The 17,009-nt window shown below is 36.9% G+C and overlaps 1 protein-coding gene across 2 annotated transcripts in view; it reads right to left on the bottom strand.

Annotated features, from left to right (window-relative positions):
- Positions 1 to 14,308, bottom strand: part of JAM2 (junctional adhesion molecule 2) — a 132,117-nt gene extending 117,809 nt beyond the window's left edge. For both annotated transcript variants that reach the window (XM_044670260.1, XM_044670262.1), the window contains exon 1: positions 13,910 to 14,308. In XM_044670260.1, the coding sequence (XP_044526195.1) occupies positions 13,910 to 13,976 (67 nt within the window). In that variant the 5' untranslated portion in view covers positions 13,977 to 14,308. The remainder of the gene's footprint in view (positions 1 to 13,909) is intronic.
- Positions 14,309 to 17,009: the final 2,701 nt, after the last annotated feature.

The raw sequence follows: 17,009 nt of genomic DNA, 5'->3' as shown, positions 1-17,009 counted from the left end.
ATACATGTTGCTTTATGTTCACAAAACCTGTACATGATGTCTCTGGATATTCAGGTAAAGAAAGGACTCCAGGGTGAGTCATAAACAGGTTCTATTTACAAATGTCACTAAGATACCCAAAATTTTCTCTGTAAAAATAAGTAAATAAATTCTAAAACTCAGGCTACATATTTAGAGAACATAAGTACCAGGAAAATCCTGGAATTTGTTTCCATTGACTTTCTAATTCTGGATAGAGACAGAAAGAACAAAATTGGTAGTGACCCATCATTTCACAAAATATGCCCAAAGTTTGCCTAACCAGGAACCAGAAAGTTTTCACAGTTGTTTAAAGTACCAATGGACTGTACAGACTTCTTCCCAAGATCCATCAGACCAAGATAAAGACTTTAAACTTCTGTAAGTTTAGAAGACTATACTTCTAAAGGGGTTGTTAGCTTTAACAAGCATCAAAAAATCTAGAACCATGCCTTAGTATTCTCAAAGGTTTTTAACATCAAACTTATGAATATATTGTAGACATATGAACAGAAGCAAAAATCTCAGTGGCGCTATGTGGTTTTCCTAGAACATGCATACAACTCTACCTGGAATGATGCCCTTTTCTTTATATGTTTATCTCTTGATATTTAGGCATGAACCACACATATCTATTGACATATCTTGGAGAATGGAGAGATTGCATATGCAATCAATGTATCCCTTAATTCAGAAAGAAACTAACTTTAGCTAAGAAGAACATTAAAATAAATAAATAATAGCATTGGAGCAGCTGGTAGGCATGGGTTAGAGAGCCAGGCCTTCAATAAAGTAGCATAATTTTTCTGAGAAATCTCTGTGTTCATAGACCACGTTAGTAAACTAACAGAAAGCTACTCTGTTTTATTAGAGATATTGGACAACTTGCCTGTTAAAATAATCCAAGAGATTGGAGGGAGCCCCATAAAAACAATATATTGCAATCACTTATTACCTATTAGTGAGTTGGACTCCCTGATAGGCAGATTGAGATGGTGGTCATATCTCAATGGATTGCAAGTCAGAGACTTCTTGCCAGTCATGGAAAGCCTGCTTACCCCAGACAAAGGCTCAGAAACAGGTATTTCAAGTGAAAAAGTGTGAGAATTAGATTTAATACAGTATAATGGAAGTTCAAATAATGGAAGGCAATTGAAAAGAAGCAGCATGTTTTCTTCCTAGTATTTCAGCCAAAGTGAAAAAACTTCCCAGAAAATATAACATCACTTGCCAGCTGATAAAAGAAAGCTTCCCCCAGACTTCCTTGAAGCAGCTTCTTAGTCATCTAGAAGCATGGAAAATCACAGCCAAGTGGAAACGGTGCCTTTTGGACTTGAGGGGTATCTAAGACCAGTTATCATATGCCAGTCATCATACTCTGACTATCGACCAGATGTGTTTTCAGATGGAGATGAGGAAGGCAACATCCACAGAAGCTAAGTGCCAATTCTGTATCCTTGTTGCATATTTTTTTTTGTGTGTTAGGGCAAAATAAAACACCGTTAAATAATTTTCAGTTACTTGTAAGTACCTCACTTTATCCCAACTTCAAACCAAGGGGGCTGGTATTAAAACTGAGCTTCTGACCCCCTAAGTTTAGATATCACAAAACTCCTGAAAAAAGTAATTTTTAAGTTCTATATAAAATAAACTGCACAAAGTACCGAGGATAAAAATGCAAGAAAATAATCATACCCTCAAGTGATAGCCACTTTCTGGCCATCTCCATTCCTTTCTCCCCATAGCTCCAGCCTTCATATCTCTTAGATTTTGGAAGATATATTTCAGGGGCTAGGTGGCTTAGTGGATTGAGAGCCAAGCCTGGAGATGGGAGGTTCTGGGTTCAAATCTAGCCTCAGACATGTCCTAGTTGTAAGACCCTGGACAGGTCACTTGAACCCAAATGCCTAGCCCCTGCTACTCTTCTGCCTCAGAATCAATACTGTAAAAATAAGATGCTGGGAGAGAGAACTTCTGGGTAAAGATCTGGCTTTATTGTGAAAGAAATATCAGAGCCAGAAGCCTGCAGGTTTCTTCCAATTCAAAACATAGAACCAAAGCTAGGTAAAAGAAAATGAACATAAAAGCATGGTACAATACTGTTAAAAATAGTGTTTAGGAATGCTAAAGCTTAGAATGAGTTCAGGTTGGCAAGAGAAGCTATGAACAATAAGAAGGATTGTTAGCTATTTGGGGAGGAAAAGGAGGATTAAAAAAAAGGATAGGAAAGAATTTGTCAAGTATGGGACAGTTACAACTATCAATAGAGGGAAAAAACATTACCATACTGCATCCTTATTTGTTTCTCTCTAGATTTTTAAAAATGAAAGACTGCAGGCTCTACAAACTATAGGTTAGCAAGCTTGACTTTGATTCTTGGGAAAACTCTAAAGCAGATCACTTTTTAAAATGCTTGACAAATATCTAGAAAGGTAAGAGGTGATTACAAAGAGTCAGCATGACTTCCTTAAGAATGGGCCAAGCTAGACAAACCTAATCTTTTTTGGCAGGACTACTAAACTAGCAAATTAAGGGAATGCCAAGCATATAATTTGTCTGGATTTTAGCAAAGCTTTTAACAAAGTATCTCATTCTTTTTAAAAATCTATGTGTTGTCCATATATTATCATATAATACATATTTCCATGTTTCCATGTGAAACAAGATACATATTGCTTGCAATTGAGAAAAATTCATGGAGGAAATAAAGAATGCTATGTTTCCATCTGCATTTGGACTCCATCCATTCCTTCTATATACTTTTTTGTCATAAGTTCCTTGGAGTTGTCCTGGACCCTTGCCCTCTCCTTCTCCACACACTCCCTTTTCTCTCATTTCTCTCATCACCTGTCCCTCTGCCTAGCAACCCAATGGGGGCACTTCCTCCCTCCCCTGTCTGGGGAAAGGTGGTGGTGGGAGTTCACATGCAGTATAAGGGTTGCAGTTTGAGCACTCTGCTCTAAAAGGTTCACCATCACTGGACTAGACTAGACTAGGACCTTCCAGTTCCAGAATTCTGTGTTTCTGAGAGGCAATGGAAGCAGCAAGTGGAGACAACTTTTTAATGTACTGACCGATAAATGGAGAGGAGTTATAGGATGATAGCCAGCAAAGAGTTTTTTTAAAAGATAGGGGAAACTTGTGTGTTTTTGTAAGCAGAAGTGAGGAACTAGAAAATAAAGAAAGACTGAGGATTAGAGAGGAAAGGGTGATGATAGTGGGAATAGTCTGATGGAGAGAATGGGAGGGTCAAGAGCATGTATAGAGGAATTGGCCTAGGTGACTAGCCTGAAGTTTGGAGGAGGGGACACAGATGTTTGCCCTACCCTTCTCTTTGAAAAGAAATACTGGAGACCAAAAAAAGCAGGAAATGAAGACCAGAGAGCAGAGCTTAAAAGACGGCTGCATGCTGAGATATATCCCAATAAGTAGGGGCAGCCAAGTCAGAGATTTACAATTGAGGAAAGTGAGAACTGTCCCAAGGAACAGATCAGGGATCCCTTCAAACTCTATAGCAAATTATTCCCTTTTAGGTAGCCAGGTGGGCAAGCTTGTCAGTTCTTTATCTTTTGCTTTCAATTCAGATCTCATTTTCTTACTATAAATCGCACTTGGGGGATGCTTAGTTGTTTATGTAACTTACAGTTAATAAATGGAGAAAATAAGGGGGAAAAGTATTTCTTCTTCTAGAGAGATGAAAGGTTTGATCAATGGGGGCTGACCTGGGAACTAGAAATGGTTGGGGAAATTGGGAAGAGTGGCAGTATACACAAACCAGACATATAAATTTGGTATTCAGGTACTCCTAGAAATAAACTCCAAGAAAAAAATTTAAAAGAGGAGGTACTGGGCAAGACTTGAGAGGAAAAGAGAAAGCTTGAAATATCAACTGTGATGAGTGGAATAAAGAATCAATTAGATAGAAATAAGGGATTGCTTGAGTAGCCCAAGGTGGCAGAGGATAGAGCACTGGGTTTGGAATCATTAAGACTCATCTTTATGAGTTCAAATCCAGCCTCAAACAGTCACTACATGCATAAACCTGAGTTGGAGAAGGAAATGACAAACCACTACAGTATCTGTGCCAAGTAAACCCCCATATGAGGTCATGAAGAGTCAGACATGACAAAAACAATCCAACAACAACAACAACAAAGGAATTCCTTTGCTATATTAAGGACCCAGTTAAGATTAACTAGCAAATTTGTGGTAGACCCAGACAACCCAATCAGATGATTTCCTTTAGCTTCATTCAGGAGAATGTTAGTAGGACTGGATAAGGAAGACATTAAAAGTAATCCAGAGTTGGGATTTTGTAAAGTGTTCTAAGTTAGGCCTGACTTAGTAGGTTAGATTTGATTTTGGAATGAAATGAAACACATGTAGCTCATTTAATACCTGGCAAAAAGTCACATATTTAGGAAAGGATATTCAACAAGTACATGCATCAAAGTATAGCATGTATGTTGAAGCCTCCCTCTGTCTCCATCCAGGGTTCTTAGGATTATAAAGTTCTTTAAGTATTATGTCAGAGTAAGATATTATTAATAATGCTAGATTACTGCTTAGGAATGAGAATAGATGGAAGATACCTAATTAATTATGACAAATAAGGAAGGACCTGGGGTAGAGAGGAAGATTATGAGCCAAGTACTGAACTTTTTGAAAAACAAGGGAGAATGTCCAAGGTCTTAACAGATTAAAAACTACCAGGATTTGGATCAGGTGATAAATTTTGAAAGCAGGAACTTCAAAGGAGAAGAGCTGAGTGACAGAGGGAGAGTCTGGAAGTGGTAATGGGGATCAAAAAGCATTCCACCTTGCTCTCCAGGACCATTGTTTTAAAAAATCAAGAAAGAAAGTGCACCACTGGAAAAGATGGCTCCAGAATCAATATGATCTGAGGGAAACCAGGACTTTCTAAGTGCCAGATGATGGAAGAAAAAAGAGAGAAGATGTAAAATGAAGAGAAGTTTATTAATAAAGGAACAAAAACTTGGAGAGTACAGAATAAGGGGTGGCAGAGCCAGAGCCAAAACTGGACTTTAGAGCAGTTTTGAGGTGAATATGGCTGAGAGACTAAGAAGTAAGACTTAGGGAATTGGGGGGTCAGGGGATGTTACACTTAAGCAGCCAGAGATTTAGCATCACTGGGACTGAGGAAGCAGGATGGTCAGGAAGATGCCTTGGTTGATAAATCATTGGACTCAGGAGTCAAGAAGACCTTGTGAGGGGGTGAAGGGATGAAGGTAGGAGGATTAAAGGAATGAGAGGAAGGTAGAGGAAGGGAAAGGAAGCTAGCGGTCCCCAGCCCTGGCACACAACCTGAATGCAAATGTTACTTGCTAGCTTTGTTTGTGGTCCTGGGCCACTTAATCTCTTTCAGTCTCACTTCCCCCATCTGTAAAATGGGAATAAAAAATAATATGTAACATGGACATAGTTGAATTTTGAGATCTTGTCTCTGATAGTTTTGATATACTTTGACATCTTCTTTCACCCCCAATTCAGGATTTATAGGATTATAAAGTTGTGAAGATTAAATGAAATGCAAACACTGAAGTACTATATCAGTGTTAGCTATTTTTATTAATGCTAGCTAACTGTTGGGGGTGGGCAGCTAGTTGGCCTAGTAGATAGAGTGCTTGTCTCCTAAGAGACAAAATTTTACTTTTATCTTCAGAACAAATATGAAGGATAATCTTGAGATGTTAATTAAGACCTGGAATGAACTGAATGTTGTGAAATTAAGTTTCCAGATATGTGAAGAGGAGTCATTTCTTATACTGAAGATTTGAGTGATTCTAGTCATGAACTCATACATAGTTAAAATACTGAAGGTGGTGTTATATAAAAATGTATATATACACACACAGCACATATATAGTATATATCTTCTTAATTATTGCTTTTATTAACTAATTTAATGATTCTTTCAATTTTCAGGTAATTTTGGGAAACAAGATAAACAATGGGAGTTTTTTCTCCTGTTTATTAAATAGTTAATATTTAACTGAGATGAGGATTTAAGCTAATGAATAATAAAGAGGTTACAAAGCTATTAATTATAAAAACTCTTTAATCATGCTCTTAATATATAGCAATATAGCAATTAGTCAAGTGACAGACAGACTGAAGATAGGTGACAACACTCCACTAGTATTAAATCTTATAACTGCTATAGATAGATAGCTTTGTGTCCTTACTAACCTGCTTCGTAATAACTCTTATTTATAATATGAGGAGGTTTAACTAGATGGCCTTCCATGTCCCTTCCAGCTCTAAATCCTTCGGTCTTTAAAAATTTACCTATCAAGGTACTTGAGAGGCCCTTAATTGTCAGGATACATGGGGTGGGCACTGGATTTGGAGTCAGGAAGACCTGGATTTAATTAAATACCATCTCAGATATTTAGTTATATGACCCTGGGCAAATCACTAAATCTCTAAGAACCTCAATTTCATCCATAAAATGAAGGAGTTAGACTCTAGGATCCCTTCTAGCTGTAAATCTATGATCCTACAAATTTGTCAAAGTATGTAAGCTATGTTAAAACAAAATTTATCAATTAAAAATATCCACAACACCTATAAAAATGGTATATGTAGGTGGAAGGAAAATAACTATATAAAACATAATAATTTCTTTACAATAGAGAGTATTCATGACTCATTCACTGACCTGTTTGGTGTTCATATCATTAGGTAGTTTAAATCAAACCCCAAAACACATACTGAAACAAAAAGTAGCAATAATGAAGAATAATAAACACCCTAAACCCACAACCCTCTAAGGATGGCAACATATGGAAATGATAAGACATAGGAAATTGTTTTAATAATGCTGAAGGATGGTAAACTCAGGGAATGGAGAATATTGAAAGAAGAGAAAAAAGAATAAAGTCACAATAGTATCTAAAATTAATAATCTGTCATAGAATCACAGTAAGGGAACTAAAAGAAACCTTGGAAATCACTGTTAATCTAGCTGCCTGACTTTAAAGATGTATTATATGTATTATAGAAATTTTTGAATTAATGAATTATACACACTTGTATATATTTGTACTAATTATACACAATCTGTATACATTTGAAATACATGCACACATGTACTTCTAAATCAGATATGTTGTGCTGCAAAGTACTTTGCATAAAAGATGTCCCTCCTTTCCCTCAACCCCTGTCCTTTACACCAAATGGTTGTTGAGAAAATGACTTATGAACACATATACACCTCCCCATTCCTCTGAATCCTTATAAAAAGTAAAGAAGTATTGATTGTACCTTCAAATGGTCCAGTGAACAGAAATCTCCAAAATGACTCAGAAATTTTAGAACATTTTGCCAAAATGTTGGCCCAAAATGATATATGTGTCAGTGTTTGTTTTAAAGATACAAAAATATGAAAAGCAAAGGAGTCCCTGCTTTAAGGAGTTTCCATTTTAACAGGGGAATACAGCACATATAGGGGAATGGTGGTTAGGGATGCTTCTGTTGATTATTATTAATCGATCAACAAGCATTTATTAAGTGCCCATTATGTACTGTTGTGAGGAAGATTATATTAGTTATTAATTAAGAATTAAGGTTCATCTAGCAGGCTGGAGCTGGAGCATTCTAGGATAGAATGAAGGAGGAGGAAATCTGTGTGCCCTGGGAGAGAGGACTCCATTAGTGGTGAGCAAACTGTTGCTAGCCCAGGGAGATCTCAGACCCTGTTTCCTGATTTCCTTGGGATCTTGAGTGGAGGTGGATTTCCAGCAACAACAGAGCAGCACCAAGAAGAGGAGAAGTTTGAGACCTGGTGGACAGTTTCTCAAGCACACTCTTTCTTCTTGGATATCTTGGACCATATCTTGGACCACCTAGGATTTTGGCATCCTGTGAGCCTCTTTGGAAAGCTGTGAGAACCCTCAAAGACACCCCTCTGATCCATACCTGTGCTGATTCAAGACTGGCTGGCACCAAGATTGATTCAGCCTTCTAGAGACTCCACTGCTCCTTGGGCCCTGCTTGTTAGATCACTTAGATAAGAGTAGTATAAGTCCTCCCATTGCCCTGTGGTTTTATCCTTTAGATTTTAAGTATAGAAATCCCTTTCCCACCTTTTTAGTCAAACATAATTTAAGCTGTTAAGCCCCTTTTACCTTGCCTGCTTGTTTCTAGACTCTGGCCTAGGGAAAGCTAAGTGACAGTTAAGATCAACTGCCATTCCTGTGTGAATCCAGTAAACTCTGGTCTTTCCATTCTGGTCCAGTCTCTCATAAACCCCAGTGGGTGTACCCATAATCACTGAGTTTTATTACAATATCCCTGGTGTCTCCATTATCCATTACCTTATTTATTTATCTATTTTCTACAGTACCATGCATTGTGCTATGTAAACAAAGACAAAAAATTAAAGGGCTAACTAGTTGTGAAGTTTACAAGTCTAGTAGGGACAATCATCACAAAATCTGAAGAGTGCATAGTTTAGTAGAAAGCACAAACGGGAGGCAGAAGCTCTGGGTTCTAGCCATTGCATTTCCACTAACTAGCTATGAGACATTATTGTGCATTTAGTTGTAAAATAAAGGAACTGGACCAGAACACCTGAAAGATAGATCATACCTCTAAAAGTCTATGATGTTAACTATTATTTGACCTACTTCTATTTATAGATAAAATATCTTTCCTGTTTTAACTTTTTTATTCTTTATTAGTCCAAAGGTACTCTGTACATATGTACAGTTGAAAGAGCATGAGATGCAGTCAGAAGGTTTGAGATTAGTTATTGTGTATGGCATGTATTACTTGTGTGACTTTGGGTTTTTATTTCTTGTCTAGACCTCATTTTCCTGATATGTAAAATGAAGGTTTTGGATCTTTAATTTTCAGCTCTAAACTTACAATCCTTAGCGTATTTATGAGAAAGACAACAAATAGCCAGTTGGGATTAATCAATACTTTGAAATAATTTTTCAATAAAAACATTACAGTAAAATTTTCAGTAAATAATTATAAAAATAATAATAAAAATATCTCAAATATTAGAAATAGTTACTAGGTTGGTATAGAGGTGTGAAACAAACATGGAGCCTATATCACTCCCAAGTGCTCTCAACACATTAAAATGTAATTGGAAAATATTTAACAAAATAACTATACAATAAAGCATAGATAATATTACTTTTTACTAAGAAGTCAATATAATCCCACAGAAATATGTACAGGTTAGTGGACCCATTTCTATTTAAATTCGATACCATTGTTTTAGTGTATAAAATTAGTGCTTATTTTTGTATTTTCCCACTTCTTTCCTGTTTATTGAGCATATTTTTAATATGAATTTTGGGCATGGTATGATTCTTTCTCCTTAACATGAATATAATAAAAATACTCTTTTCTGGCATTTTAAAACATCCAGACATCTAAGAATTGTTAGATTTTTGCATATTTCATTGCTCTCCACATTTAAAATCTACAGTTACACAATACTTCAAAGGAATATAATAACAATTACAAATCTCTTCTTAATGTTTTGATTTTTTGTGGTTCTGCCTCCTCCAACTAGCACTATTCATTTTATTCAGTAAATTCAGTAGCCCTTACCCTTCTGTCTTAGAACTGTTACTAAGACAGAAAGTAAGGGTTTAAAAAAAAGTTTATCTTAATGATAGTCAATATAACAGAAAGGAAAATAATAATTATTTATAGTCTCATATCTAGCAAATTTTCTTTCAAGTGGCATCAGAACCTATATAACAAAAATAATACCCTCCTCCCCAGTAGCACTCTATCCATCCTATCCCCATTTCCCAAATTACTGCATGTCAGTTCCATTCAGCTCCCTTTTATGTATTGTCTTTGTACTCCTTGTAAACTCCTTGAGGGCAGGGATTGTCTTTCCTTTTTGCTTTTATTTGTACAGTATCCCTAGTACTTAGCAGAATATCTAGTAATAGGCAGCTAGGTAGGGCCCTGGATAGAGTGTTGGACCTGGATTCTGGAAGACCTGAGTTTAAATGTGGCCTCAGACAATAGCTATGTGACCTTGGGCAAGTCACTTTACTTCTATCTGTCTCCATTTCTTCATCTGTAAAATCAGATAGTACTACAACCTACCTCCATGGTTGTTGTAAGGAGAAACAGATAATATTTGGAAAATGCTTTGTAAACCTTAAAGCTTATCATCAATGCTAAAACAAAGGTTTTTTTTTTTAACAATGTAGCAGGGAAATTTATAACTTGTCAAAGAGATATTATCAATTTCAGGACAAAGGACTACGTACAATGATCAGAATGATGCCTGGGCATACTCCCTACATGTGTATGTGTAGAAATTATGGCCACCAACTACTAATTCTTACGGACAAGCTCTTCCAGTCTACACCACTGAAACAATTCTCTCCCAAAGAAATCTCTACCAATGATCTCTTATCAAATTTAAAAGTTTCTCCCCAGTTGTCATTCTTCTTCTTCTTTTTAAACCCTTACCTTCCACCTTGGAACCAACTGGTTCCAAGGCAAAAGAGTGGAAAGGGCTAGTCAATGGGGGATTGTGACTTGCCCAGGGTCACACAACTAGAAAGTGTCTGAGGTCACTTTTGAACCCAGGACCTCCCATCTCTAGACCTGGCTCTAAATCTTCAGAGCTCCCCAGCTGCCAGCTAATTGTCATCTTTTTTTTTTTTTTTTTACCTTTTAGCAGCATTTGACATGACTTAACACTTTTATTCCCAAATACCATCATCTCCTGTCTGGATTTTTTCCTGTCTGAATGTTCCTTCTGAGTCTCATTTGCAGGAAACTTATTCTCCCATATACATGATGGGGTCCTGGAAGGTTCTTTATTTATGTTACCTTCTTTATGTTTCTCTCTATTTTCTTACTTGGTAATCTCATCAGCTATGATAGGCTCAATTAACATTTAGCGTAATCTCACATTTTTTGTGAGTCTCACATTACCAGCTGCTTATTGGACATTTAAAAATATTTGTCCATTTACACACACACACACACACACACACACACACACACACAAACACACAATTCTCACATAGATTATGACCTGCCTCAAGCTTCTTTCTACTCCAAACCATCATTGACATCGGTGACAAAACATAGATCTGACCAAGTCAACCTGCATATTCTATTTTTTCCCCTCCTGGCAAACAGGGTTAAGTGACTTGTCCAGGGTCACAAAGTGTCTGAGGCTGGATTTGAACTTAGGTCTTCCTGACTTCAGGCCCATTGCTTCATCCACTGTATTACCAATATTTAATAAATGTCACTGATTTAATATAAACTCCTGTTTGATAGTTAAAACTCTTCATAATATGATCCTTTCAATCTTTCCAGGCTTTTAATATTAATATACTTTTATGGCAAGACTACTTAACTTTCTTTGAGGAGGCACAAATCACAGAGACCCTGGGAGATGTATTTTTCCCAAGGCAAGAATTGAGAACTTTTGTCCAGATCAGGATTTGAGGTCAAAACTTCAGGTATAACAAGCATTTAAAAACTTCTCTGGAGAAGGACAAAGAGGAAAGCCAAAGAGAGAATATGGGTGGTACTCCTATAGCAGCATATGGAGAACTCTTCCTAGATTTAGAGTGTCTGGAGTCTTTTCCTTTCCCTGACTGACAATACTAGCTACATTTGTTAAGAGATTCCAGAAGAGAAAACTCAATTCTGGCTTCTTGGAAAAACCTCTGGAACAATGTTGAAACTACTTTTTGTTTTGCTATTAACAGCCTGATGCAATGGCTGACAAGGTTAATCACTAAAGATTTCTTTTATATTTGCAAGTTTTGCATTTCCTTTTTCTAAAAATAGTTCAATAAAGATAACTTTAGTTGAATCCGGGGGTTTGGATTTGCTATTGAAAGTTTGAGATAGAGAGAAGGAAAACTGGTGGATTTGAGTGAACTAAATTCAACCAGCTGGGAGGTTACCCAACCTGTCTTGGCAATCAACAGAATGCCTAAGGGCTCAAAGCATCTTATAAATTATATGTGCAATTTGCATTTTTTAAAGTTATGCAGAGAAATGAAGTCATATGAAACTAAGACTTTCACCCTGGACTAAAACCTTGAAGAATTAATTGCAATATTTCCAAGCAGATTTTGTACTCCAAACTTTGTTTTGTTTTGTGTCCTCTACCCACTAGAAAAAAGGGATGAGAGTAAAGAGAGAGTTCGAGGGGCCATGCCCTCAATTAGCCACAATAATCTTAATTAGGCAACATACCCCACCCCATCTTCCTGTACTGTCCAATTCTTCTCTTCACCTTCTATTTCTTCATTATCTTCACTGTTAGACTGTAAGCTTCTTGAGGGCAGAGACTATCTTTGTTTTTATTTGTATCCCTCAGAGCACGGTGCCTGGCATATTGTAGGAGTTTAATAAATATTTATTGACTGACTACTTCCCTCCACACACTCTATTGTCCAATCATAATGGCCTTCTGGTTGCTCACACTTCTCTATATCTTTACACCGAATGTTCCCCACCATGAGGTATCATGCTTTCTCTCCTTAGATTTGCCTTGTTAATCTTTGGCTTGGTATAAAACTGGACTCATGAGCCACCTCCTGTAGGAGGTTTTCTTAGTCTTGTAGCTACTACTTAGATTGTCTCTCCATCTATTTTGAATTCATCATGTATGTATAATTACAATATTTTGCTTTCCCCCTATAGAGCAAAGGCTGTTTTTTTCTTTTTCTTTGTATCATAAATGCTTAGCACCATACCTGGCAGTCTCTCAATAAGCCTTATTTACTGCTTACTAACAAGTGCTTATCTAATGGCTGATTAACAAGTGTACTGCAGATTTTCATGATAGTTGAAACAGGTGACATAGAGGAAAGAGTTAGCGAACCAAGATTCAAATGCTGATTGTTGTTTTCTATTTGAGTCTTGAGATCGCAAAGATTTTTTTTTCATCACAATTCTACATTTCCACTTACCAGGAAAAATAAACATAATCTCTTTTTAAACATTGAATACAATAATGCAAAGGAAAACAACATGGAAAGACAGAAAAACTGATAAGTTCGGGATCTAACATTGACTTTAGAGCAGTGAATGAGAATGGTATGCTTCTCCTCTTAGCAGAAAGGTAAGTGGCCCTTAGGTAAGGTAATGTGTTGGTTAGATTTCTTTTTTGTTACCAGGAAGAACCGGGTAAAAGGAATCATTGCTATGTGACACTGCTGGAAAGCTGGAAAGAATCTGGGATTTTGAGTGGAGAATAGGGCTTCAAACCCCACCTCTGTCATGTGAGACTTTGGACAAGTCATTTTACTGTTGGGCCTTAATGTCTTCATCTGTAAAAAAGAGGGGTTGTCATTAGACATAAAAAAATCTACATATTTACATATAGATATTATATCTTTCAAGAAAGAAAATACAGCCTTTCCAAATGTGTGGAAAATTTTTTTCCATTACTTTCCCAGAAGCCCTGACTTCCAACATCACTGTCTCCTGGTACTAAGACATATCAAGTGGCCAGTTTTAAACTCTAGTCAATTTCCCTTTCTCTCCAACCTAAAAAAGTACAACTGAACCAGAAAGATTTAAAAACAAAACAAAACACTAGCTTTCTTCAACTACAAATGGAAAATAGAAAGCTTTCTTCAATAAGTTTGAAAAAAATAAAATCAGGAACAAATTCATCGCATTTCACCAGCCCGCAAACCACCAATTTTCAGGCTTGCCCCGTAGAAAGCCAAATGCTCTACTCTAAAGGGGCAAAGAGCAGCAAGGCTTCCTCATCCCGCCCTGAGGGTACCATAGAGAGCACCGGAGAGCTGCGGATGGAGAGCAAGGTCCCTCCGTAGGAAGAGCTTTGGAGTTGTGTGGATTCAATAGGAGAAAGGCAGTGGTAACCTATACAACTTACAGCCCAGTACTACCCCCAGGTAGCTCAGCAGCAGGAGGAGAAAACGGTGGCAGCTCCTTCTCGCCATCTTCCTGAGAACAGCTTTTTTCTCCTCCTGATCAGCGTAGAGGCTGGACGTGGGAGAATCTCAGCAGCTCAAAGAAGATGGAGGAGGAGGTGGAGGAGGAGGGGAAGGAAGGGGGGGGGGGAAGCGAAGGGTGTGGGGGAAGACTTTAGCTTTCGTAGGCTTTTTTCTTTTCTTTTCCCTAAATAAATTACTCGAGGCGGGTTCTTTCCTGTAGCTCTGGGTCTGCAGGACAGCTTTCTTTTCTTTTCTGAACCAAACTGAGTCTGGGAGGGCAGAATGGGGGTGGGAGAAGACGCCCGCAGTCAGTCACTAAGTAAAAAGAGAACCAGACGGATTCGAGTAAGTGTAAGGAAAAGTCCTGGAGCACTTGGCTGCTTGGCTTGGTGTCAGGCTTTGTAAGCGCAGTCAGCTGTCCCGGGGGCGGAGAAGTCGAAGAGAGAGAGGGCAAGGAGGCTGTTAGCAGCAGAGGAAGGGAATTTCCTCAGTTTGAACCTTTCTCTTTGACAGTGAATAAAAATTTCCACTTTAGAATCCAACACTGAGAGGAAGAATTTTGTTTTGTTTTGTTTTTAAATTCTTTCCTTTTTGTTCTAATGTCAGATGAGATGTGAAGCAGCTTTGATATAGACTAGAGCATAGTGTGGACCTTGGAGTAAGGAAAACCTGTGTTCATGCCCCACCTTCTGATACCTATACCCACAAGATATGGAACCCTGACCACAAATTACCATTCTCTCCCAGTACCCTAGAAATTTTCTAATATTATAAATTGCCAACCTCCAGTGATTGAGGAAATTCCCTATACCAAAGAAATATCACGTTCAATCCAAGGGAATCCGTTGCTCATTCTAAGACAGAAAAATAAGGCAATAAAATTGGGGATGCAAATAATGGGTATGATTATTCTCAAGCAGTAACATACCCACTTTCCAGATTCAGTGAGTTTTCAGTAAGTTGAGCTTCTGGTCTTTGGTTAATCTGACCTGAAGAACTGTTTGTCACGATGTATGTGCAAAGTTATTGTTTGTACATACAGTGTCAAATATTTGTCATATTTCAGTTAAGTATTTGCAGTTTTATGTCCTTTAACATGTAAAAATGGATACTGTTGCCCTTTGACAAAAATTTGCCTTGAAAAATATATTTTTTAAAGGAAACCTTTTCCAAATGTTCTTATATACTTTAAAATATATGCAAATCCACACTGCACACTATTGATCTTGCTTTTTTTCTACAGAAACCACATGTGAGAGAATATTTTGAGATGATAGAGCTTGAAAAGATAGCATCTTATTTCTCTTTAATTTGTTTTCTGTTTTGGGTTAATTATAAACACAACGACTACATTTCCAAGTGCACAAACAAGAACAAAACATTATTTTAGGTTGAAATATGCAATTCCATTTAGTTTGTTTTTAATTCTACATTAATTTTTTATAAGATAGTAACAAAATTATCCCTCTTATTTCCATGTCTTTTTAAAAACATTTCCCTCCAGGTTTTGTTTAGAGAGTAATGGCATGAATATAACTTAAATTTTTTTTTCATTGTGCATCATTCATGTTTTACTATATTCCTTTGTATGCTTCATATTTGTACTTTATTGGTACATAGTACATTGCATTCATTTGGTACAATTTGTACAGCCATTCCCTAATACGATATATTATTTTCAAGGTTCTTGGAAATAAAGTTGCAATTGCTCAGCTGGGGGATGGGATGGACGGGTAAAGGCATGGTTTGAAGACTTTTACTTTGGTAAAAGTAGACTAGATTAAGTGGCTGACATAGCAAAATTCAACTGGTTCACTGGGCAACAGGCCCTTAGCTATGAAATACAAGACTTCCTGATGTTTTGTTAAATGTGTGTGAGAGGCTCAGTGCATAATAATGAGAATAAGCAATTGATGAAAGAAGCAATGGAAGAAGGGCATGAGAAGTAAAGAAGGCAGACAGAAAATATAGGAGAAAAGAGAAATGGTAAAATACAAAAAGTGTCATAAAATCTTTTTTTTTCTGGTCAAGTACAGTTTGGCAAGGCACAGAGATCTTCAAGGTTAAGTTTTCTTAAAAAGTTAATATGAATATTTTTTCATAGGATTCAAAGCTGGTCATTTTCATCTGATGCTTTCCTTCAACAGATGAGGAAATTGAGACCTGTAAAAGATCACTTAGAAATTAAGTAGCAAGCCAAGATTTGTGAATTCCAAATTTAGGCTCTTTTTGATACAACCATGATTCCTTTAGATTCCCCTACACCTCATTTCTCATACGTTTTTTTCTCTGTCAGCTCTAAACAGTATTAAATTTTATTTCATACTTTGATCACTGATTATAGAGCACACAATCTGCTAATACCATTATTTATCAGTAATTATGGCACAGTATATAGAAAGATTGAATCCAGGTCTTTTGGACTAGTAGAGGAATCGCAGGGTCAAAGAGTATGGACGTTTTAACTGCTGGGGAAAGTGGAAAGCAGTTTGGCAGAAACTAGGTACAGACCAATACCTTTACATATGTGCCAAAATGGGTACATGATCTAGATATAAAGTGTGATATGAAAAGCAAATTAGGGGATCGTGGAATAGACCTATGGATAGGGAAGAATTTATTACTAGAGATAGCATTATGGGACTTAAAATGAACAATTTTGCTTACATTAAATTTAGAAGGTTTTGTACAAACAAAACCAATAGAGCCAAGTTTAGAAGGAAAGCAGAAAATTGAGAAAAATTTTTACAGGTTTCTCAGATGAAGGCCTCATCTCTAAAATATATAGAAAACGGAAACAAATTTATTTATTTATTTAATTTTTATTTTAAACATTTATTAATATTTATATTTTAGAAAAGTTAACATGGTTACATGATTTATGCTCTTACTTTCCCCTTCTCCTCCCCCCCACCTCCCCCCTCCCCTGGCCGATATGCATTTCCACTGGTTTTAACATGTGTCATTAATCAAGACCTATTTCCAAATTGTCGATAGTTGCATTGGTGTGGTACTTTCAATCCCTAATCATGTCCTCAT

Source organism: Gracilinanus agilis, chromosome 3 (genome assembly GCF_016433145.1).
Source record: "Gracilinanus agilis isolate LMUSP501 chromosome 3, AgileGrace, whole genome shotgun sequence".
Taxonomy (NCBI): domain Eukaryota; kingdom Metazoa; phylum Chordata; class Mammalia; order Didelphimorphia; family Didelphidae; genus Gracilinanus; species Gracilinanus agilis.
The sequence above is the reverse complement of the archived record's forward strand: the minus strand, read 5'-3'. Positions and strand labels throughout refer to the sequence as shown.